A 24,109-nucleotide genomic window follows, 5' to 3' on the forward strand; every position below is an offset into this window, starting at 1 on the left:
AAGTAGTGCTTCCCATGTAGTGGTGGTCAGTAGGTAGAAGGTGCATACATCTACTGTACAGGGAGAGAAATGGTGCCACCTTTTAGTTACAGGAGGTAAAATTATGCACACCTATCAGTCTCAAACTGCCCCAGGAGGCAGCCACATCACTGACAAGGAAGACTTATGGCAAATATATTTTCAAGGGGAAAAAAACAAGCCAAGTCATCAAGGATGTCAACATTCTGTATTTGCTAGATCCAGGAGTGAAGCACAAGCCAGGAACCCTTACGGGGTAGGACACATACATGCCTGTCTGCTACTGCCACACATGTTCTGCTGCAAATTATGGATAGTACAGATTATCAAAAAAAAAAACATTTCAGCAGTCATTAACAATTTCTGTTACTGCCAAGGAAACCCAGTTCTGCAGGAGACTTGTTTTTCCATCAGCGTCACAGGTACAAAAGCCCAAATGAGGGAAATCTGAGTTGAAACACATGTTAATGGGGAATCACCATTCATTGCTGGAAAAAGAAAGAAACAACTTCTTCAAAACTCAGTTGCAGACCCCAATGAAACAAAAGCCTTCAGATGTTTTCTGGCTTTGAGGTAGAAGTCTTAGCCCGCTGCTTTCTCCAAATTATTCTGCACATTGAGCTTTGCTTTGCTGAATCTTACATTCTCCTAAAGCAGCAGATCACAGCTTTATCGCTGGAGCCAATGTAGAGTACTAATGACAGTTTGGGAATAAGAAAATCTGAGATAGTGACAAACTTACAAAAAAACTCAGAACAGTGGAAAACAGCTGTGCTTCCTGACTATGCCAGTTCTGGCCACTAGTGGTTTAAATAGAGAGGCTTGTGTGTATATTTGATGTTATCCTTCAGCAAAGGGTGTCCGACTGGCATGGGTTTTTTGCACCACTTAGGGCCCCTCTTCCAAATAGGCTTTGCAGATTTGACGGACCAGCGAGTCAGATACCTGTCAAAACAACACAAATGTATTTAAATTTGAGACTGATTACTGTGAAAAAGTTTTGACTGAAGCAGGAGTCTTTGTCTCCCCCCATGACTCTACAAAAGGAATAACTGTGAATAGAGCTCACTAAATTCAGAAATGACCATTGGAAAGATATTTTTGTTTTTTCTGGAACTTCCAAGCTGCACCTCTCTACTGAACCCACTAGCACCAGCTGTGCTTCTAGTCTCACAAAACAAATCAGGTGTAGTCTCCACCTAGCAAGTTGTCCACCTGTAGCTAAACTGACATGCCAAATCCCTTCATTGCAACTAAGTCCAAGAAGAATGCATCCAGCACCTATGGGAAGTGTTATTTCAACAGCTGGCCTCAATAAGGTGAACTAATTACAAAGGCTAAACTCTGTGAGAAATAAAAGTCTCTAAAAAGGGATTCATTCACTTTTAGACAATAATCCATTATTTCTTCTGCATGGGATGGGTTTCTGGCCTTGTCTCACATTTTCATATGTCTAAATTTGCTTTAGTATTCTCTGTGCAATACTATTGCAGCTGGTTGGTGCAGGAAGTCAGAACCTACAATGTCAGAGGCACTAGAATGGAATTACCATCACAACTACAACTCTCTGTGAAGAGCAACGTCTGGCAAATATCCTCTGCTTTTTACCATTTGAAGTTTTATACTTGGCTTTGCAAACAGGCAGGGGATTTCAGATCCAGAATCAGTTACTGGAAATCTTACCCTGTGGCTGGGTGGCCTGGAGTTTTGTTAGGCTTTAAATCTTTTGCTACCAGTAGAGAGGGGAATAGAGGTCCTTAGAGAAAGAGGAGTCTTTTCAGACAATAAAGATCCGAAGTAAAACCCTAGCATAATCTGCACAAACAATGCTCCAACAAATTAGAATTTGGAACAGACTGATAAACTTTGTCCAGCAATGTTTGCATGCCTCTGTTGAGTAATCCCATCGTCTTAATGTAACCTCAATCAGTCGTCCTGTCCCCAAACAGCTTTGTTACCTTTTATTTGCATCGTGCAAATTTGAGATATTAAGAACTTTGGACAGAGACCATGTAATGCATTTGTTTGAAGGCACTTGGCACATTCATGAGAATGACAAAGAAAGCTTGCTATGCCAGGCACTACAGGCTGTATAACGGCAGCCCATTTTCCTAGCACTTTTCTTCCTCAGCAATCCTGAACAGCACAAATTGAAAAAGGAATCATATTTGGAGGTTCCTGCTGCTGAAATGAAGCCACTTCCAAAATGCTTTGGTTTGAGGAGTTCACGGAATTCAAAACACCTAGAAGCAACAGCGGGAGGGATTTGGGAGACGACATCAAGCAAGATCGAGCCACTTGTTCACCTATGCATCAATTAAATTCATCCCTTTGCCATTTAATATTATGCTAGTGCATTAGTGGAATACCTTACATAACAACATCAGGAGAGGACGTAGGAGAGGCTCTTCTGTCTCTAATTTCACATGCAAGGGGAGTTCAGAGAGTCAAACGCAGGTACCTGGCAAAGAACAGTGGCAAGGCAGCTCCTTTGGGAGAAGCCGTATGGATCTTTGCTTGTATCAGAAACGGTGTGACCAGCAGGTCCAGGGAGGTTATTCTCTCTCTGTACTCAGCACTGGTGAGACGGCATCTTGAGTACTGTGTTCAGTTCTGGGCCCCTCACCACAAGAAGGATGTTGAGACTCTGGATCGTGTCCAGAGAAGAGCAACGAAGCTGGTGAGGGGGCTGGAGAACAAGTCTTATGAGGAGCAGCTGAGGGAACTGGGGTTGTTTAGCCTTGAGGAGGCTGAGGGGAGACCTTATTGCTCTCTACAACTACCTGAAAGGAGGTTGTGGAGAGGAGGGAGCTGGCCTCTTCTCCCCAGTGACAGTGGACAGGACAAGGGGGAATGACCTCAAGCTCCACCAGGGGAGGTTCAGGCTGGACATCAGGAAAAAAAATTTTCACGGAAAGGGTCATTGGGCACTGGAATAGGCTGCCCAGGGAGGTGGTTGAGTCACCTTCCCTGGAGGTGTTTAAGGGACAGGTGGACGAGGTGCTGAGGGGCATGGTTTAGGGAGTGTTAGGAATGGTTGGACTCGATGACCCAGTGGGTCCTTTCCAACCTAGTGATTCTATGATTCTATGATATTTCATGGGCACAGGAGCCTGGGTCCTTCTTTTCACATTCCATTCCTGCAGGGGGAGGTCTGTAGTGCAAGTTTTGATATCGCAAGACTGCACTTACAGTGAAGGAGGAAAAAAACCCCAAATTGTTTAATGCGTCAGTGTGCCAAATGCAGTTCTGGCCACATGTCCACATGCTTACGGGAAAGTGCTCCCATGATAATAAATGATCTCACTGGGACAGAAGTGAATGTGTGAATGAGATACACATCAATGCTGTGTGCAGGTTTAGACAGACAGTGGCTTTTTAAGAATTCCCTCTGTTTCTGTGTGGGGGCTGGAAATGCACACCCCAATTCTGCATAGGAAGGAGGATTTAGTAATGGCCTGATTTTAAAGCTTTTGTTATTTCTCTTTTGAGCAGGTCTAATCCAGCCCTCTGGTCCAGGCTTTTGGCTTCCTTTGGGGACTGCAGGCTGGGGCTTTTCATTGTTAGCTGAAACAGACATTTGGACGCTTTCCCTTCCTGGAGCACATTTGCTTTTAGTACTTTTAATACTTGCTTTGTCCCAAACTCAAACTTGTCCTATTTTGTTTGCTGCCTCTTTTTATTTTTTTTTTTTAACCTTGATTCAGCAGTGGCAAAAGCTTGATGCCTGGGAGCAGTCAGTCTACAAAGTTCCTTTTCCTCTTTGACTAACCACATTTCCTACTGTTTCACAGACAGATTTATTTTCCTAAGAGCAAAAACAGTCCACAAAATCCACATATGAAAGCTTCAAAGCCCGTCGCACAGGACTTTTCTGCAAACTCTTCTGTCTATGTAAGGTAGTGTACCCCCTTTTCTTGCCAAGTCACCCAACTTTCTGCTGTATCCAATCACACAGTTTGTAGTGGGAAGTTTGAAAATAACCTGCAAGCACACACTGGCAGATGGTCTGAATTTTCTCAACCAGCTGAAGGTTAACAGGACAGAGCATCCATGTGGTTGCCAAATGCAGCTGGTTCACAGTCTCCTAACATGTTATGTCAGTGTACAGAGCCCTCACTCTGGACAAAGGTGGACAGCACCGCCAATCTCAGGGACTGGCAACCCACCCTGGGGCTCAGCTTGCCCCCTTGAGTACAGTAGGATCCTGGGCAAAAAGTGGAATCTCTAAACTTCAGCTGCACAAATGAGTTGTTTGGATAGAGTATGATGCGAGTCCTGGTGGGATTTCCCTGTCTGGAAAAGGCAAGACATAAACAGGATGGAAACAAGTGTGGTTAGTCACCTGCAGTCACTTCAATTGCTTAAAATCTTTGTGGCACATGGAAGTCTGTTTCCATGGATTTTATTCATGAGCAGGAGGGCCCCACAGCCCTCCCACTCAGGGACTGCTGCTTAACACCTAGGAGCAGGCACAGGGCTCCCATGTACTGGGTAGGGAAAACGACCTACTTATCGGGCAACTGCAGTTCTGCATGCAGCCCAAGCAAAGGCCATGTTGGTGCAATTCAGGACTGAACTTCTGAACCCTCAGTGAACTTTTTCAATCTGGCTTTTGTTTGGATTAAGAGCAGAAGGCAGAGGGCTACAGACTGCAGGAAGCACTCGATCAAAGTACTGGCAAAACTGCCTCCTCCCTGCCACATCCCTTCCCACGACACCTCTTGGCTTTGCTCACCTGCAGCTGCTCTGGCTCTTTGCTTTTGAATTCGCATGCTATGCACAGCATCTCCATGCAGACTGAGAGAAACCACGTGCTGCTGGAGTGAAATGCTGACAACAGTGAAACCAGGTTCTGCTCCCAGTGATGAAAAGGTGTCCACGGAACCTGAAAGCTTTACTTATAAAGAGTTCACATGGAACCTGCCTCTTGCCTAACGCATCGCTGCTTCAGATCAGGTGATGGAGCAGGGATTGATATGGATGTTACCTGTGCCAAGTTCTCTTCTTCCAGTAGAAATCTGAAAATGGAATGGCAGCTGAACACTCAAAATCATGTATCTCATAATCTACAGCACCTCTTACTGACAGTGCCTAGACATAGAGAGCCTGTGACATCCCTCTGTCCTTTTGCAAAAGGAACAACTTCACAGCGTTATGCTTTAAATAATATTTTGGACCTGCCAAAATAAAATGAATGCTACAAGCATTATGAAAGCATCTAGATGCTGGCCTGAACTCAGTGACCATTCTGGATAAAAAGTTAGTCCACACCATCCATGCAAGAGTCTCCATGCTAGAAAGGAAACTGCTGAGTTATTCAGGTTTCCATTCCTGACAGCAAGGACAGAAGTTTGACCTGCAGCTGCGCTTGACCATTTCCCAAATGCTTCTGGTGTGTAGTGGCCTTACACTCATGACTCGGGAATATGAGAACAGTCTATCACTCTGCACAGTGCTGGTGAAATCCTTGAGAACTTCCTCAGCTGCATGGGATAGTGAAAATATTTCGTTCCTGCAGCACTTAACTGGAACATGCCAGGCTGGAGCACAAATGGATGCAGAAATGACAGCAGGAAGCTATGAAAGGGAGAATTCAGGCTGAGGATGAGGAAACAATCCTTGGCTGCAAGACAAATTTGCTTGTGGAATCATCCCTTGGAAACAGTGAAAGCTCCAGACTCAGCCAAGCCTAAGAAAATGAACTGTGGGGAATAATTCTGCATTGATGGGAGTAAACTTCATTGGTTTTCCATGTCCAAGTATATGCAGACAAATGATATGGAAAAGAGGGAGAGGATGGTAGACTTGAAAATTTATGGATGATATGGGTACTCCAACAGCCATATTTCTGCAAAAGTGCCCACAGCTAGTAAAGCAGTTTAGTGATAACATTCATGAGCTATCACTGTCAAAAACAAACCAGGCAGAAGGCAAAAAGAACTACTGAAGTCCAAGAAAAGGGAAATACCAATATAAGTCTCACCCGGATAGTGTCCCAACTGCAAGGGGTAAAAGAGAGAGCTGTGGAGTGCTCCCCAGTTGAGTTCTGACCACAAGGTGTTCTCATACATCTCCCACCACCGCCAGGACCACACAGCTTGGCTCAAACTGGTATTTCATGTTCATGTTATACCTCCTGCTGCAGTTCCAATCTCCTCTATGTTACATTATTCCTGGATGGGTGATACCATGTGTTAAACAGCTGGATGACCAAGAATAAGGTGGGATCTCCAGGCTCCTACTTCCCAAGGCATTCCGCTCTTCCTCTTGCATTCCAGTAGTAGAACAGGATGGGGAGATGGGGTGGGTAGGAGAAGGCCAGCTGCCAAATGACCCAGTGAAAAGCAGGGAAATTCTTACCTCTCTGGGTAAGAGTAATCTGGGGCACGTAGGAGGGAATGTCCAAAATTCATACAGTGCAGATACAATAAAACCACTTCAGAAAACAGAGTAGGAATTGTGTTCTTTCGGAAAATCACTGAGTAAGCACCAGAAACGCCCCTGGTCTGGAGGGGCAGAGCAGGTAGGGGGGTTTTGAGTGATAAATCCACACTTCACATTACTAGATCAATGACAGGGCAGCATGACCCCTGTTAAAACCAAACAGTTTCCTGACATATCCATAGGGTGGCATGTTACATTTTACTCTCAGCTAGGTGATAGCCAGTGCATGCCAGACACTTTGTATTTGAAGCAGGCTCACTTTAAACAGGGTGATGTGACATTGGCCAAACACTCTGGCCAAAAATACCACAAGTGCAGTCAAGGAAAAGCTGGGGAGCAGCTTTTCTGGTGCTCTCAAAAGTATAAATTAACACAGCTCCTCAGCCCTTCTTTATGTACTTTCTTAGCACCTTTGCGGGGGAGCCATAGAGCTCCTCCTATGCGGCTTACCTGTCCATTGTCTCAGAGCGAAAGAGCAGGGGCAAAGCAGGTTTTTATCAGGTTGTAGTTTTTTATCAGGCTGGTTTGACCCTCTTTTGACAGCAGATGAAGCTGCTCTCAAAAATACTGACAGAACTTGGAAGAAACCTGGCCAAATGGAGCGTCAACCAGAACTTTGCAAGACTGGAAATGAAAGGGATTGCTCATCCAAATGAAGTGATCTGCCAGGCAGGCGTTGCTACTCTGAGTCTACAGAATATTCATGGAGTCTACATGCAGTAAATGAATGCTCAGGTCTGTGTTATCGTAGAGGTGACTCCCACTTCAAGTTACACTCCCCACAATGAATCTCCTTCAGTCTCAGGTGCTGTGAGTGGAATCAGCCCCCAAGGTTATCTTGGTCCTGTCACTCTAGCAGCTGATGGTACTCTAGTGTCAAGGGCTCTACCATTAGAAAAATATTCTTCAGCCCAGTAGGTGGTAGGAGTTCTCATAGAAGTATGTAGGGTAACACCTAGAGTAGACAGAGACTTTTCAGAAGTTCCTCTTTTAAAAAATTGAAAGATTTCTCAATTCAGAGTGTAGAGTTAGACAAGACATTGCTTATAGGAAGGCAATCAGAGGAATTTTAGAGCAGAAGGGGTGAGCACACAAAAGCACATATAATGGTCTGAAAGAAATGCCATCCTTCAGCAGGGCAAAGCCTGTTCTCACAGCCTTGAGAAAGACCATATACCTTTAAGGTGCTGTCTATTCTTTTCACCTAGTGCCTTTCTATTTTAGAACAGTACAGCAGTGCCTGTGTCTTCTATATGCAAAGCCTTCTTGCATGTGCAATGCAAACTCCTGATGGCAAAAGTAAGTGCAGATGACCACGTGGGAGAGATAGAAAGAAGGAAGGATATGTGACTGGGAGTGGCCTAAATTCTCAGTATACTGGATACTAATAGCCTGCTTGTGAGAACTATCCCTCTCAGTGTGCAGCCCTGATACAAATTTGTATCCATGTCTGTTTGCTAGCTTGTTACCACATGATGACTACTCTGACCAAAGAACCAGACTTCTGCAGAGCCAAGCAAGTGACACCTCTTTCACCTTTCCAAGCATTGGGTACAGCAATGGACAAGATGCTGTACCAGGATCCCTGGTTCCTTCACAGGTTAAAGGTCCCTGAAGCAGCTGGTGGCAATTCAATAGCTCCAAGCATCTACAACATGGGTACTTCAGTCTGCTCCTGGGAGGGGATGAGGTGCAGAAGAATGTATTTCAACACTACACTCATAGCAGATCCACTGGTGGAGCACAGAAAAAGCCATTGCTGCAGGCAGAGTGGCAGAGGACAAAGGCTGATTAAACTGATTTTAAGGAATGTACACTACCAGTCTTTCTGTCTTATGAGAGCTTTAACAAGAGGCCCAAGCATATTATGAGGCATCCTGGTTTCTCCCCACTGGCATTCTCAGGGCTACAGCAGCAGTGCAAAAAGGCAACATTACTTCTCATTTAAGCAGAGGTGAAGGTGATGGTGACTAGAGCAGCCAGGACAGTGATACCGAGAGGAGTCCAAGCTGAAAAATTTGGAAAATACATCACTTAACTATGCAATGTACTGTCTGCTATAATAGGCTTTTATAATAGGCCTTCTCATGGCACTGAACAAGGCAGCTTGTTTGACTGAAGAGTCCCAGCCCAATTCTGCCCCTGACCTTCCCTACCAGCTCCCTTGCATTGGGCAGAACCACTTGTTGAGTGCTTCCCAAATTACTATGGACTTACAGGAAGCTTTAAAAGCAACTTTAAAAAAAGTACAAAGGCAAAGACAAGGTAAGCTTGGATAAGCCATTTATGTGGGAAACTTGTAAGCAGAGCTCTGGCTTCATTCCCAAAATAAGTACTAGTTGAATGTGGGTACCCTTCAGTCCTCCCTTCAGAGTAGAGGAAGGAAGGAATTTGTATCTCTTGACTTTTGTGGTGGCAGCTACTGTTCCAGAGAGCAATGTGGTCAGTCAAAAGTTTCACAGAACCGCAATGGCCAAGATTTCGCAATGTTCCAAAAGGCAGAGCTTTCCCCTTATAGCAGGCTGAGAAAACAGTCCTGAAGTACCCATGCACTCTATCCTGGCTCTGGGACTCATTTGTTTAGTTCAGGCTCCACCTGGAACTCCTCCTAAAACTTTCAATCCGATTTCTTGATCCAATTCTTTTGTCTCCACCCAGACTCCAAAGCCTGCCTATTCCACTGCTGGTCCATCTCCTCAGCAGTATCTCTGCTCTCTTTTTCTAAATTCTGCTTCCACTCTACTTGCTACATTCCCTTGCTGGGAAAAGTAAAGCAAGAGTGGTGTAGGGAGGAACTAGCAATGCAATAGGGTGGGCTTGGATAATAATCTCCAATTTAAATCTCCTAATTCTAGAGGTGTAGCTCACCTGCTTGCATGCAGAATGTATCTAGAAGTATCTGTTTTTACTAGAAGTCTGCGGAACAGTTTATAAGTCATGGCATTAGATCTGCAGTTCTACTGTGATTCCAGCAAGATACAGGCTTTACCATTTCCTGTCTCAACCTGCTACACAGGGTTGCTATGTGAATGCTAATTCGATAACGTGCTCCACCCCACAGTTGCCAGATAGACACAACTACTAAAGAATCCCAAAGACTTGCAAGACACAAGAAAGAAGTTGTTTTCAGAGTTGAAGTATCCGATGGCTACTGGTCTGCAGGAAATGCAGAGTCATCTAATTCAATCCTCGCTGATACCCAGTGCACAGCCTGCCAGCATCCAATAGACATTTTCAAGACCTTGCCTCAACTCTCTACTGCAGAGAGTCAGAACTGAAATGCAGGAGTCTCCAGCCACCCCCAACCCTGTAGCCTAAGCTCTCCCAGCAACAGCCCCATGGCCTCTGGTAACCCCACAGCTTGCTAATGCAAGGTTCATAAACCGCTCTGACATCCCCATGGAAACAGAGTGCGAGGTCATAAACAGGGGATTAGCACCTCTGAGTGCCCAGCACAGTGCAGGAGGCAACCATGGGCTTTCCTTTCGCCCACCAAAGGCCAGAGGCCATTCAGGCTGGGGAGGGGGATGAGAGCCTGATGCACAAGAAGGGCAGAAGGAGGGGCGAATTGCTGACTAGGGGAAACAGGAATTGGGCAGAATGGAACAGGCTTGTGATGGACCCTTGCTGGCCTCCCAAGCCCCCACTCACTGCTAGTTGCCCTTTCAGGGCACCCCCTTGCTGTTGGGGACCAGGCATAAAAAGGCTAAGATAGAAGGAACTGCTCAGCCTGGAGAAAAAGAAAGCTCAGCGGGGGTTCTAAATACCTGAAGGGTGGGTGCAAAGAAGATGAAGCCAGGTTCTTCCCAGTGATGTCCAGTGACAGGACAAGAGGTAATGGGCACAAAATGAAAGACAAGAAATTCTGTCTGAATGCAGTAAAACACTGTCTCAGAATGAAGGTGTTCTCTGGAATAAGCTGCCAGTAGAAACCGTGGAAGTTCCCTACTTGGAGATATTAAAAACCTGACAATACAGTCCTGTGTAACCTACTGACTCAGAGCAGGGGGCTTGGACTAGATGACCTCCAGAGGTCCCTTCCAACCTCAATTCTGTGATGCTGTGACTCCCTTTCTGGGGCATTCTCCTGTGACTGCCCTACTGAGCGTTAGTGATAAGAAGGCAAGTGAAGCTGAGGAAAGGACAGCAGACTCTAACATGTGTGGCAGTTTTAATCCTTTCTGGATAAACGGTATGAATGAAAATATGGTTTGTCCTTAAAAGACTGGTAAGAGAACATCATGACAGACCTTCCTTCTCTGAAATGCTATGAACACTTTTTATGAGCCCTGTTGCCTGAGGCATGTTTTACCTAGTTATAGGGAATTGCACTTCCTCTTCCAATCTATTCCTAAAAAAAAATAGATGTGGAAAGACAAGGCTATTCACCTGTTGAGCTTGGGTTTCTTGGGAACGTGCCCTTCAGGAAGTGGAGGCCTGTGGTCTGGCAATAAACCTGAAACAGAAGAATAAAGATGTGAGAACATTTTGCAATGCCTCCTTGCCTCTATAGCATCCAGAGATTACATTACACCTTGTAAGCCAGGCAACTCAGGTCCCTGCTGGGACAGTACCACACAACCTCAAGTACAATGGAAAGGGTTTTTTCTCTTTAGTCATTCCTGAACCTGCACTCCAGCCAAAAAGAAGGTAGGAGGTTCTGCTGGATATAGATAGGAAATATACACCAAAGACACAACCACACAACCACTTGAGGTCATCAAAAAGGCTTTTTGAGAGGACATAGGGCTCTGGTGTCCAATCAGATTCCATCTCCAGGATGAAAATCTGACTACTAAAATTCTCAGTCCATTTAACTTAGGTACGACTTAGGTACCCGGCATAGAGATCAGCACAATACTTTGACTGTATCAACCTGTGTCCCACTTCTAGGGTAGAGCAAAAACGTCTCTACATGGCAGATGGTAGACAGGAGCACGTTATTAAAGGGGTAGGTCAAGCTTACATTAAATCAAGTAATTTTGGAAGCTGGTATTTAATCATTAGTTACTAGAGATTGAGCCACTTACCAAATCTTTCTGCAATGGTAGGTAGTCTACTGCCAAGGCAGGAGCCAAGACATAGAAAGCAGAACAAGCGTCTGGTCTATTATTTTGTCCCAGCACTCGGACCATAACAAGTTTGTTGGGTAACTGGACAAAGACATCTCACTGAGCTATGCTAACTGGATAGGAGACTCTTCTCAAAGGATTCTAAGAGTACCCCATATTAAAGAGTTGTCTCAGGAGGAGGCTAGGTACCTGCACGGTGAGCCATCTGCACACACACAGCAATCTTCTTGTGCTCCTCCAAACAGAGGCCTGTGATCCTTCGTGGCAGCATCCCTCCATCAGAACGGATAAACTGACTCAGCAGCAAGACATCCTGAGAGAGTGAGAGAAGGGCAAAACCATCAGTACTACAGCTACTTTAACTGCTGTGATTCTTAGGTGTTGTGCTGACCCTTGCACTGTGTATAGAACTCAAACCAAAGCAAAACAAAACAATGATTCTTTCCTACTCATTCTGGCTGCAGCTTGACAATAAGTGGCTTTTGCTTGCTGTCACTCTGCCCGCCAGCTTAGCTCAGTAAGGTCACTCAGATGTTCTGAGTCTTCCCTTGACTTCACTAGTGTAAACACATGATGTCAGCTGCAATCCCTGCTACTTCACCATCGCATGCTCCAAGATTCTAGCTAAGATAATGTGTGCTAGGTACTCAGGCATAGTTACTCAAGACCTACAGATGGACAGTGTTTACACAACTTGAAATGCCATCACAGCTGCTATCCTAAAGGTCACAGCTATGTTAGATCACCTCTGGCCCCCTCCTTGTTCCCTCAGAGCAGAATTGTTCTCTGCTATCTACTCCTCAAACCTTTATCCAGTTTCCCATGGTGGAACTTCCCTTATGTCTCTCTGGAGGGGTGGAGAGCAGGGAAATGGTCCAAGATCTTGCATGAAGAAACTTTGTGTATGAAAAGAACACATGCGGGTGAGAAAGACCTAACAGGATAAATTGCTGCCTTCAGTTCTTCAACTATGTGTGTATGAAGTGGGGCTGTTACAGCCATGCTGGATAGAAGCAGCACTCTGAGCATGCCAAGGGTTCATCTATGATTCAAGTATCATTTAGATTACACTGCTGTTGACCTTTCCAATTAAGAGCTCTAGAAATGTAAAGCCGTCTTAATAAAAACAAAATTAAAGGGATCTCTAGGATCAGATAGTATCACAAGGGTGGGATGACAAATTTTTAAACACAGCATCAACAGCTGTTGCGTAAGTGTCCCATTAACTGTACACTGTACAACAGCCCAGTACTTAGATATGTGTTCTCCGTGCTCTCCGCTTCCACATGCAGCACCACTTTAGGCAGGTCCCCTTGACATGTTGACGTCAGCACAAGTCGGCCCAAAATGCCTCTGGACAATCTGTGCTTGTATTTTCCCCATCTGTTGACAAACTTCTTGCTGGTTGAGAGTTTACTTTCCCCCCTGCTGTGGTAAACACGTTCATAGTTGAGGTAGCTGGACCATGTGGAGGCTGCTGCAGGCTGGAAGGGACCTGCCAGCAAGCACCCCAACAGAGCGAGAATTCAAAGCAGGTACGTCAGCGATTTACACCCATAGTGTCTAGGGCAACAGGCAAAAACAAAGAGTACTTGTTGCTTTTCATTTCGGGTGACCCTGACTCTGCCTGTTGTTCACATATTCCCAGACCTGCTCCCACCTCCCTCTCTTTGCTCTTTTACAAAGAGCTCCCTGGAACACTCCTAGCTTCATTTACTGCCCTTGCAAATGCAAACAACTACAAGTGGATATAAAATTCTGAAAACCTAGCTATCTAGGAATTATACATCCACCCCCGCTGCACAAGACCAGCTCAATTCTGAAGTGGGCTGTTGGAATTCAGTATGGCTTTCTAGTAATGACGGATTCTTTCATACAAGCATTGCAGTGAAATATAGACTTATTTGTTTAGGGGTTTTGTGATTTGTTTTTGTCCTTTCCCATCCTCCCCCCTTCAATCCCACCCTCGCTACTATCATCATGACACACAATTTCCATCTTCCCTTATCTGGCTTGCTCTCCTACCTTCACTTGTCTGAAATGAATGTGTTCAGGCTAATTTTCAAATCCAGGTCCTTTGAAAACACGTCAGGTTATACAACTTCTCACTAGTACATAATTACTTATCTGCCACCATACAGAGTGATGCTGTACCCAAAGAACAAGGAAAGCACAGCTGAGTAACTAGCACTAAGCTCCTGAGAAGCCATCTATGGTTTAAACGGAAGTGAAGTGTCCTCATCCCAGCGAACACATGCCCTTGCCAATGAGAACAGTAACCAGCGGACCCGTTGGTGCCAGCTGCATTGGTGGAAACTGGATGGAGGCCAGCCAAACAGTCCAAGGGCATTGACTTTCAGCCACTCCTGAAATACACTGGATTGGATTCAGGAAACCAGAGCAAGACTCCATCCTCTTTTTTCATCTTCTTTAGCCATCCAGTTCCCCAAATCACCATCAGTTCAATTTGCCATTTAGCACAAACATATCATTTCCTTAAGAGAAAAAGCGCTGTTCACCTCCAAGTGCCTAGAAAAACATTCTAGATTTTTCTACTAGCCTGCTGCACTATTCTGTGGGGAAGAAGAAAAAGGGAGCGGATGGCAAGTTTCAGGCTGTTCTAGCCTTTGCAGCCGTGAAAGCCTTAGTAGGCCACAGGCTCTTGTGAAGGGTGTGTGTGGTCCAAGTGATTTCTCGTATTACCACCACGCCTCATGGAGTCACAGGGTTGTTATCAATGTTTCCATGCAAAGGGGGGAGGCAAGAAGCAAAGGGAGATAGTCTTTCTTTCTCTCCCTGTGGAAAAAAAGAAATCAGAAAAATCCATGCTCTGTTATCTCTGATCAACAGTGTCACCAATTGACTAACACCCTTGTGTGGCAGTCACTTCTTAACTGAAATCATCTACGTCCCAGCTGCTGCAGCTCCAAATTATAATCGCGCCGTTTGGCTTAAAATGCTGCACACTTGACAGAAGGTTTTTACATTTCTGAAGATCCCCGCAGTTAACAGGCCAGGTGCCTTTCCCAGAGTACTCGCACAGATGCCTCTTACCACAGGGAGAGAGCAGACAGGTACAGCCAACTTTATGGGGCAGCTGTGGAGGGAAGTGAACAAGTATGTGGCGCGGTCAAAGAAAAAAATATGTCTGGCAAGTTCTCGTGGTGCCGTCATGTTCCATGCAATTCACATTTTGTGCTAGTGGACAGCCAAGCCTGTAACCACGGATTTGCTTTAATCACTGGACAGCTCCCACGAGGCTGGACCCAGATTCCCACCCCTCTAATCTGCAGCATTTGATGAAAACAACTTGGATTGAATTAATCTAGGGCTAACAGGCAAAGCTTGCAGTTTGGTTTCCCCTAATTGCTGCCAAAGCAAGATGACATATTTACTGCCTACTCAGACTAATGATGTTTGAAGTGGATAAGGGGGAAAATGAAAAACAAGTTTAGCCTTCACCTCTAAAAGGGCTGGATAAACTTGCTAAAGAAAACACTATGTACAGCACGTTCTTGTGAATGGATGGCAACCAAAATGCAGAGGCTTCTTTGCATTTTAATATCTGCAGACACTTTGAAAAGCAGGATCCTTGACAGGTTGCATGCAATTCATTAAAACCTTCATTTACTGCAAGAAGAGTTCTGTCTGTGTAGCCAAATTACTACTGGGCTGTATCAGACAAGTTTGCCAGTCATTATTTCCAGTTATACAAGAGTCTTGTTTTTCCTTTCTCCCTTACTCCTGGGAGCTGTACACCATTTTCTAGGCATTTCATAATAAGTTTGCAGGTTTCAATCCAGTTCCATCCTGACAATGACCAAAACAATTGTTTATCTCCAATGGATATGAAAAAGAAAAATCAATTGGGGTCTCAGTTTCAATGGACAGACATACACAGACCACAAATTGTGGGAATTTATACCTAAGGCTCTGTTATCCTAAGCCTCAGCAGAGACTAAGGGCTGAACTGGCAAAGACAACTTCAGCCCTCCACACCACAGCTGAGGCAGGTTGGAATCATGACCTGCTAGTGCTCACAATGCCTGTTCAGTTGATTAATAACTTTGGAGACACTGGTCTCCCAGTCCTCTGACAGCCAAAGTAACTCATTATGCCGCTACTTTAGACTGTGCTAGTTGCACATGACAAAAGGGAATTCCTATGAGGTCATATTACTCAGCTCCCTCAGGGGCTAATTCAACACTTCCCTTTTCATAGTGCCTCATTCAGTCCAATTACAAGCATCCCAAGCAAAAAAGCTCACACTTTCCCTTCTGTGCAACTGACTGATCACAGATTATCAATCTCAAAGGAACCAGTGTGATCCATCTATTCTGATCTCTTACCAAGCTCAGATTATAGGTTACGCTGTATGAACTAGGCTATATCTTTAACAAAAATAGCTGTTCTCAATTTACAGTCTTTTAGGACAATTAACCACCAGTGAGTAAACTGTGCCACTGTTTAATTACCCACATAGTTAAATGCCTGCACTTTATTATTTAAGCAGTTCTGCTGCTCATCACTGCTGCAGTAAAAAGAAATAGCAGAGAGCACTTCTGTGTGGAAAAGGGTGGTTTTATTCAACTTAACGTTTAAAAGCCTGAAAATCCATGACTGGTACAAAGCATTCAAACATGTAAGAGACTTATTCAAGCAGAAGAGGTGGTCTGCTCCAGAACTGAGATTTCTCCTAGTTCTCATCAGCCCCACAGAGGAATGCTTTTGAATACTGAGGTGAGACACTTCTACAATTCTGGAATACCAATTCACACTGCTGTCTTCGGCTTTTTGTCCAGGTTGTCCTCTGCTTTACAGCAGAAGTACCAGATACAGATACACCAGATATGCATGCATTCAAAAACTACATGACAGCCAGGACAGACATGTTCCTAGTTTGCCTCTCAGGATCACAATTTTTTTGGGAAAGATCTCGGCCATGTTTCTCAAGACACTGGCTGCAGGGTCTCTCCTTGCATTCGGCTTTTGCTTGCCCCCACACTACATACAGCAGAAATTTGATCTAAGGATAAAATTGAACTGAAGCGTGGAAGAAAGCTCATGACCTTAGTTCATCCTACAAACACACCTAAAGACTCATGTTTTACACTGTCTGTTGGGACCAACAGCCTACCTCTATTCCTGGAACTCGGGCTCTACAGTATCACATTGCCTAAAACTGCTTTTTTGGTTCTTGATGGCACTGTTATCTCTATGTGCAACAGAGTCTTCTACCAAAAGGGCAGTACTAAGTGGGTCTATGTATTAATTTCCAAAATTTAATTGGTTTCCTTGGCTCATTCCATCCCCAAGTATCCATTTAGAGTTTCTCTGGAGCTGTTAATGTGTGACTCATAGAACATTTTCTGGAAATCTGTATAACTATCCAGTTTAATGATGCTGTTGACTCCTCACATTTAAGTCATATGAAACTACATTAACCTTAATAAAGTATTTTCCACTATAAGTGACTTGTCTGTTTTGATCACCACAATTTGGCAACCATGAGGAAGAAAAGAATTGCAAGAAACCGCTGCATTCAAACACAGGCAACATAAGCCAAGAGTGATCTGGTTTTTTTTAATACTTTCCATACCTTATTGGTATTTGCCACTTGTCTCAATTTATTATCATCAGCAAAGTTATGAGCATCACCCTCCTTCCTCTCTCAGCTACTTAGCAATTCACTTGCTATTTTCAAATCATTTGGTGATTCCTTAAGATTTTTTTCATGCTTTAAAAATATCCCACAAGTGAAGTAATACATTTGTTAGCCAATTTGCTTAACATCTTGGAGCTACATGCAATCCAGGACTGCTGGTCTGAACCTAATTCAACGCTGAAGTTATTTCTGTATCTGTTTCTTCCTGATGTTTTACAGTAGTCATTTGCAAGATCACTGTTACCACCTAAGTATTAAAACATTTTTTTTGTCTGTATGTGCTAGGATTGCATGCAACCAGCTTAGTCATTTTGCAGTCAATGTGGCTTTCAGTTCTCCTCTTATTAATGGACTTTCTTTCTCCCAAAGATTTCTTTTCCTCCAGATGCATTTGTATCTCTCTCACCCTAATCCTATTGACATTAACTTATTGTGAATTTTCTGTTGCCTTATCTTAGTAACAGCATGTTCCTGTCTGGTTTTCTTCTTTTCTAATTCCAGTACTGGGTTTTTAGCTTCCTAGGGGGCACTTAGTCCTTTTGTAAACTGTGTTTGAATGACCTCTTGTAATGTTACATTCTGCATCTTCTATCTCACGCTTCTTATTCTTGTTCTTGACTATTGTGCTTTTGTTTCAAAGCATTTTCCCTCTCAGCTTCTACATTTAGTATTAGTAATCCTCTCATTAGTTAATAAACTTCTCACTAGCTTTTCCTTCAAAAAACTTGAATCAAATCTATTTTTTCTGTTGCAAGGGATGTAAACACATATGTTCTCCCTCATACCCATCAAGAGTTTTAAAAGTTATATAAAACAGTTATTACCTTAGTGGGCAATGACCCAGTGAGAAATTATAGTGCTTGAAGACATATAATTGATCTAGTCAAGCCTTTTCACTTCTGTGGAGTTGTGACAGCCCTGGATTAGTTGACTAAATGTTGCATTCCAGTTAGATTCTCTTGGAAGTGCAATGCTGGGCATAAAAGAGATGTATGGCCTTCTCAGCTGAGACGACCATGTGTGTAGTTGCAAACCTATCTGATACGACCTCATACTTCCTTTTCCCAGGAGCACTGCCAGCCAAGGCAAACATTTACTGTTTAGGAAGCTCTTGCTACACCCAAAAGCAGCAGAGATGGCATTAACTGTCTTTACTGCACCCAGCAAAAGATGAGGGGGGCAGGTTATGCATATGTAGATCTGAAAGCAATACTTATCTAGGTATGAGGACGGGGGAACTCTCCTTCATCAAACTTACCACATAATCGTACTTATGCTTCAGGTTCCAGCGACAGATGGGACACTGGCCAGAGGGATTTGGAGGAGTCGGTGTCGCAGCATCCTCTATAATTCTCCCTTCAATCTAGGAAACAATTCAAAGGATATAATGATCGGGCATAGTTTAGATGTCTACTTGCATCTGTGACCTGAGGAATACTTTTCATTAAGTCCACAACACGCTGACCAATACTGCACAGATGTAAGTGGAACAAGATCTGCATTATTCAAATTGGTTATATACAGATATACGAAGCAGTCTGGATATACACAGACAATGGAGATATGAAAAAGTCCAAAGGGCATAGAGAACCATTTCGTAAATTCTTATATGTGTTTTACTAAATGTAAATTCATCCACAGTCAGTGTGAAGTTCTCGTGTTCACCTGAATTCATTTATGGCAGTACTCCTTTGAACCACTATGCCTTGAAATTGTACTGGCCCTTTAGCCAAAAACTTTAAAATGCATTTTTTTCTGGGAATTTGAGAATGTCACAGAAAAGCAGATGCATGTTATGGACAAAAACATACAGAGACTTGCTTGATTATAAATCACCAACAGCAAAAATTCTGAGCAAAAGTTCAATTTAAGAAAGGACCGTTAGGAGATGTTTGTGGGGGTTTTTGTTTTGCAGTTTGTTTGTTTTTAAATACACCAATATTTTATCCAGTTTAATTTCCTGATCAATTCCTTTAGATAATCTTATAATCTTTTCTATATTGCTACAAAATGGTGACATCTAACACTCACATTTTCTCAAAAGTAACATGGGAAAAGATGTTGAAGGTGTGTGTGGGAAGAACTTGAGAAATTTGTTTTCTAAGTGTTGATACGTCAGGAATATGAAGTCTATCAACATGTGCACTTGTCTTTTTTTGAGGATTTATGAATAGAAGCAAGAGCTATCTCAAATTGTAGCTGAACGCACAGAAAAGACAATAAAACTAAGCCTTCTTTTTCCCCCCCTCCAAAATATTTTGGAAGTTTTCTCTGGTGAAATTAAGCTTAAAACCAGATTTTGAATACCAACTGACAGCCTCAAATAGAGCAAGCACCAGAGAGTTTAAAAAGAAATCCTGGGTGAAATGCAATGTTACTTTTAAGAAAGCTGGCTGATTTAGACTGAACCATCAGGTTCTGGGCCTGAAAACCTGGGACAAGCCTGACATATTCTGTAAATGTACACGGGACACTGGCATCCAGCTGAACTGTCAGAATTACTTAATACCACAGATTAGCATCTGTCTTGTCTAGTGATAGCAAAATGGAAACAGATAAGTTTTTTTTGTAGTTCAAGCACCTCAGTACCTCAAAGAGAGAGAATATTGTCAGTTTTTAAGTAAAATTCCACTCCTTACAAGTAGAACAGCCAGTTTTACAAAAACACTAAAGTAACTATGAATATAAAATATAGGCTAGTATCTGATTTATCTATTAATTGGTAAAGTTATTTTCTGGGAAGCTGGTGTATGTGGTCTTCATTCTTGCCACTCTGGCTTCAGACTGTACTTTGACTGTAATACCATCCTGGAAATGAATAAAGAAGATTCAGAATGCTGAATCAATATCAATATTTCTTGACATAAATTACAATGTAGAATTTTTGGCAGTTATTTCCCAACTACTTTCAGATTGTTAACCCACTCACTATTATTCTTCTGTTAGAGGGAACATAGGAGCCCTACATTCTCAGTATGCTGATGAAGTCCAGATTTCTCTGGGCTTCATTTATCTGGTTCACGTCAAACACTTTCTTCAATACTAATAAAAGCAAGGACACATAGAAAGATGAGCACAGGAAGATGGATTCAAAAGATGTGGAGTTGGTAGGATAAATGGAGTAACCAGAGGATATTCTCAGAAATGTATCAGCCCTTTAGTTGGCCAATTTACACCATTTGTTATCTTCCTCACCTAAGGGCACTGATGGATCCCAGATTGATGTTACAATATTGTACAATAGAATTATCCAAATGTCCATTACAACAATCGTCCAGGAAGAATTATTCTTCTAAAGGCTTTGCTACTGCAATGCATGCCTTGTTAACTTCAAGACTCAGTTATATGTATTGCAACTTTGCAATTACAATTTACATCTCCTCTGAAACTAACTGAGCACAAAGTACAGCAAACCACTGTGTGTGCTGTGTTGGTGTGCATGCTCCCCCCTTGTTTTGGTTAAAACCACTTCAAGACATGCTCGCAAGCTCTTCTCATTAGGTCTCTGGGCAAAGTCTTGTAGTATGATACTTGAATAGAAGAAAAGAGACTTTCCATCAAACCTGCTGTCACATCTTAAACTTATTTTGACAGTCTTAGACATCTTGTTAACTGCCGAATTCTATTTGATATTATGTATGTGAAATATAAGTAACCTGCTCCATTTAGGTTTCAAACATGACAATATCCACTAATAGAAAATTCACAAGAAGGAAACTCAGACTTCCAAAGGCATGAACACCCATGTTTTTTGTTTTATTAGCAAGCACAAAAGTCTGTCCCCTCATTACTTATGTATGTATATATATTAGCATTTACTGCACTGTATTCTAGCTATTCCTAAATAATCCTTGCTCCACTTTCCTCAATATATTTACACGTTGTGCTACCTGTCTCCAGCCAAGGTATAGGTTGCAACTGGCATATGTTATGTGAGCAGAACAATGCAGTCTCCTTCCCCTCCCCAAGTAATTTCAGTGGTTTCTCTAAAACAATGACTATTCTCTTGATAAAGTGCCACACATCAGATGGTATTAATTAAATAAAATTCTAATTCTACTCCTTTGGTCTTTTCTTTCCTGTCATAAACCTGAAGTAAGAAAATGCTTTTCTTTATCAGGTACTTCACAACTCCCATTTTATTTTCAGGAGCAGTCTTCCTTTAGCATTTAAGATCTTCCCTGGATGATACCCCTTCTATTGAAACATTTTCTTACCAAATGCACCAGAAGATGCAAGCTTTGTATCACCTGCAGTCACTATGGCACACACAGCATAGACCAAAGGCAAGTGACATGTGTGGCATGCAGCCAGTACAGAGCCATCCTGCGATGCCACATTGCCTTGCTGGCCCGGGTTACAGTGACAAAGCCACTGGGAAACCTCCTTCATGCCCACCCACGCTTAAGACAATGCCTAGTGCCACTGCTTTAAGGAAAGAACCCATCTGAAAAACTGCCTCTTATATTTTGGGTCTCAAATGCTTCCAATCTGACCTTCGGGTCAGGGCTTCCAGCCTTACCAGTGGTGCAACCAGGGCTTTGGTAGTCCTTCCAGTACCTGAAGGGGGCATACAAAAAAGCTCGGAGGGACTTATTACAAAGGCATGAAGTGATAGGATGAGGGGGAATGGCTTTAAATTAGAGAGGCGAAGATTTAGACTAGACATAAGGAAGAATTTCTTCACTATGAGAGTGTCGAGGCACTGGCACAGGTTGCCCAGGGAAGCTGTGAATGCTCCATCACTGGAGATCAAGGAATCATACAATCACCAGGTTGGAAAAGACCTCTTAGACCATTAAGTCCAACCATTCCTATCTGCCACTAAACCATGTCCCTGAGCACCTCGTCTACTTGTCTTTTAAATATCTCCAGGGAGGTGACTCAAACACCTCCTTGGGCAGCCTGTTCCAGTGCTCAATGACCCTTTCTGTGTCAAAAAAATTTTTCCTGATATCCAGTCTGAGCCAGCCCTGGCACAGCTTGAGGCCATTCCCCCTTGTCCTGTCCCCTGTCACTTGGGAGAAGAGGCCAGCACCCCACTCTCCACAAACTCCTTTCAGATAGTTGTAGAAAGCAATACAGTCTCCTCTCAGCCTCCTCAAGGCTAAACAACCTCAGTTCCCTCAGCTGCTCCTCATAAGACTTGTTCTCCATCCTCTTCACCAGCTTTGTTGCTCTTCTCTGAACATGCTCCAGAGCCTCAACATCCTTCCTGTAGCAAGGGGCCCAGAAGTAACACAGCATTCCAGATGCGTCTTTACCCGTGCTGAGTACAGGAGCAGAATAACCTCCCTGGTCCTGCTGGCCATGCCGTTTCTGATACAAACCAAGATGTTCAAGGCCAGGCTGGATAGGGTCTTGGACAGCCTGATCTAGTGGGAGGTGTCCCTGCTGATGGTAGGGGGGTGGAACTGGATGATCTTTAAGGTCCCTTCCAACTCTAATCATTCTATGCCTCATAGGACAGAGGCATAGAAGGGACCAGAAGCACTGCTCACCAGCAGCTGGGTGACCTCCACAGCAAACTTCCCATCTAGCTTCCCAGCACTCACAATGCTCGACTACCTCGGCTTGGCCTTCACACCCTGGGACATCTTTCAGGCAGAAAAGCGACACTTTGGCCTCTGTTTCTTTTTTTTTGTTTGTTTGTTTTTTTTTTTTTTCCATTTTGGGAGGGAAGGAACACGGGGACGGACACACACAACGAAAGGCTAAAGGAGAGAGAAGCGAAGCAGAGGCAGGCGCTGGGGACGCGGAACTCACTGTGGTGGTGTTGCCTTCAGTCACCTCCACGACTGCAAAGACAGAAACAAAAAAAAGAGACGGAAGAACAAAATGAGACTTAATTCGGCCTAGAAGACGAAGAGAGGGCGAAAGCGCAGCGACCCCCGCACTCACCCTCCCGCAGGGCCCGGGCGGGCGGCGCGGCCCCGCGGCTCCCGAGGAGCCCCGCGAACAGGCGCCGCAGCCCCGCACCGAGCACGCTGGGCGCCGCCATCTTGGGCCGTCGCGCGCACCGCCGTCACTCGCGGCTTCCCCTCTCCCAGCCCCATCCAGCCCCCCCCACCTCCCCGGCCTCCGCGCGCGAGGGGGCGGGGCGCGCGCTGCCGCCGCCATTTCGGTGCGAGTCTCTGAGGGGAAGTGATAGGGTATCCCTTCAGCCTCCTCTTCTCCAGGCTAAGCGACTGCAGTTCCGTCAGCAACCTCTCATAAGGCTTGTTCTCCAGACCCTTCATCAAATTTGTTGCTCTTTGGACACACTTCAGCACCTCAATGTCCTTGTAGTGAGGGGCCCAAAACTGAACATAGGATTCGAGGTGCAGCCTCACCAGTGCTGAGTAGCGGGTCAGAATCACCTTCCTGGTCCTGCTGGCCATGCTGCTTCTGATACAGGCATGGCAGCTCTCATGGCCATTGCCTCTTATCCTATCACCTGTCACTTGGGTGAAGAGACCAACACCTGCCTCTCTACAACCCCCTTTCAGGCAGTTGTGGACAGTGGTAAGGTCTCCCCTCAGCCTCCTCCAAGCTGAACAGCCCCAGTTCCCTCAGCTAGTCCTCACAAGGCTTGTCATAGCATGCTTTGGGTTGGAAGGGGTCTTTTCAGGTCATCCAGTCCACTCCACCTGCAGCAGCAGGGACATATTCCACTGCATCAGGTTCCTCAGAGCCCCATCTGACCTGACCTTGAGTGTTTCCAGGGATGGGGCATCCACTACATCCCTGGACAACCGATTCCAGTGTTTCACCACCCTCATTGTAGAATCATAGAATCATTAGGTTGGAAAAGACCTTTGGGATCATCAACCATACCTGCATAGTACTAAATAATGTCCCTCAAAAATTTCTTCCTTGTATCCAGTATAAATCTACCTTCCCTTAGTTTAAAACCATTACCCCTTGT

At 44.1% G+C, this 24,109-nt stretch overlaps 2 protein-coding genes across 2 annotated transcripts in view; one reads left to right on the plus strand and one right to left on the minus strand.

Moving 5' to 3' along the window:
- RSPH9 (radial spoke head component 9) overlaps positions 1-10,848 on the plus strand; it is a 30,456-nt gene extending 19,608 nt beyond the window's left edge. The window contains exon 5 of the mRNA XM_054062096.1: positions 3,813-10,848. Within this exon, the coding sequence (XP_053918071.1) occupies positions 3,813-3,862 (50 nt within the window). The 3' untranslated portion in view covers positions 3,863-10,848. The remainder of the gene's footprint in view (positions 1-3,812) is intronic.
- MRPS18A (mitochondrial ribosomal protein S18A) lies at positions 54-23,240 on the minus strand. The gene is made up of 6 exons (XM_009559024.2): positions 23,104-23,240; positions 22,969-23,000; positions 18,461-18,565; positions 11,727-11,850; positions 10,855-10,921; positions 54-963 (listed from the first exon to the last, which is right to left on the minus strand). Exons 1-6 carry the CDS (start codon positions 23,201-23,203, stop codon positions 819-821), a joined length of 573 nt encoding a protein of 190 aa, XP_009557319.1. The 5' UTR covers positions 23,204-23,240; the 3' UTR covers positions 54-818.
- Positions 23,241-24,109: the final 869 nt, after the last annotated feature.

This window comes from Cuculus canorus, chromosome 3, assembly GCF_017976375.1.
Source record: "Cuculus canorus isolate bCucCan1 chromosome 3, bCucCan1.pri, whole genome shotgun sequence".
Lineage (NCBI taxonomy): Eukaryota > Metazoa > Chordata > Aves > Cuculiformes > Cuculidae > Cuculus > Cuculus canorus.

Excerpts from the sequence above, each read along its gene's own strand:
- MRPS18A (XM_009559024.2), bottom strand. The coding sequence starts at position 23,203 with ATGGCGGCGCCCAGCGTGCTCGGTGCGGGGCTGCGGCGCCTGTTCGCG. Across the intron at positions 23,001-23,103 it reads CGCCCGGGCCCTGCGGGAGG|TCGTGGAGGTGACTGAAGGC; the intron begins GTGAGTGCGGGG and ends CTGTCTTTGCAG. Across the intron at positions 10,922-11,726 it reads GCAGATGGCTCACCGTGCAG|GTTTATTGCCAGACCACAGG; the intron begins GTACCTAGCCTC and ends CTTCTGTTTCAG.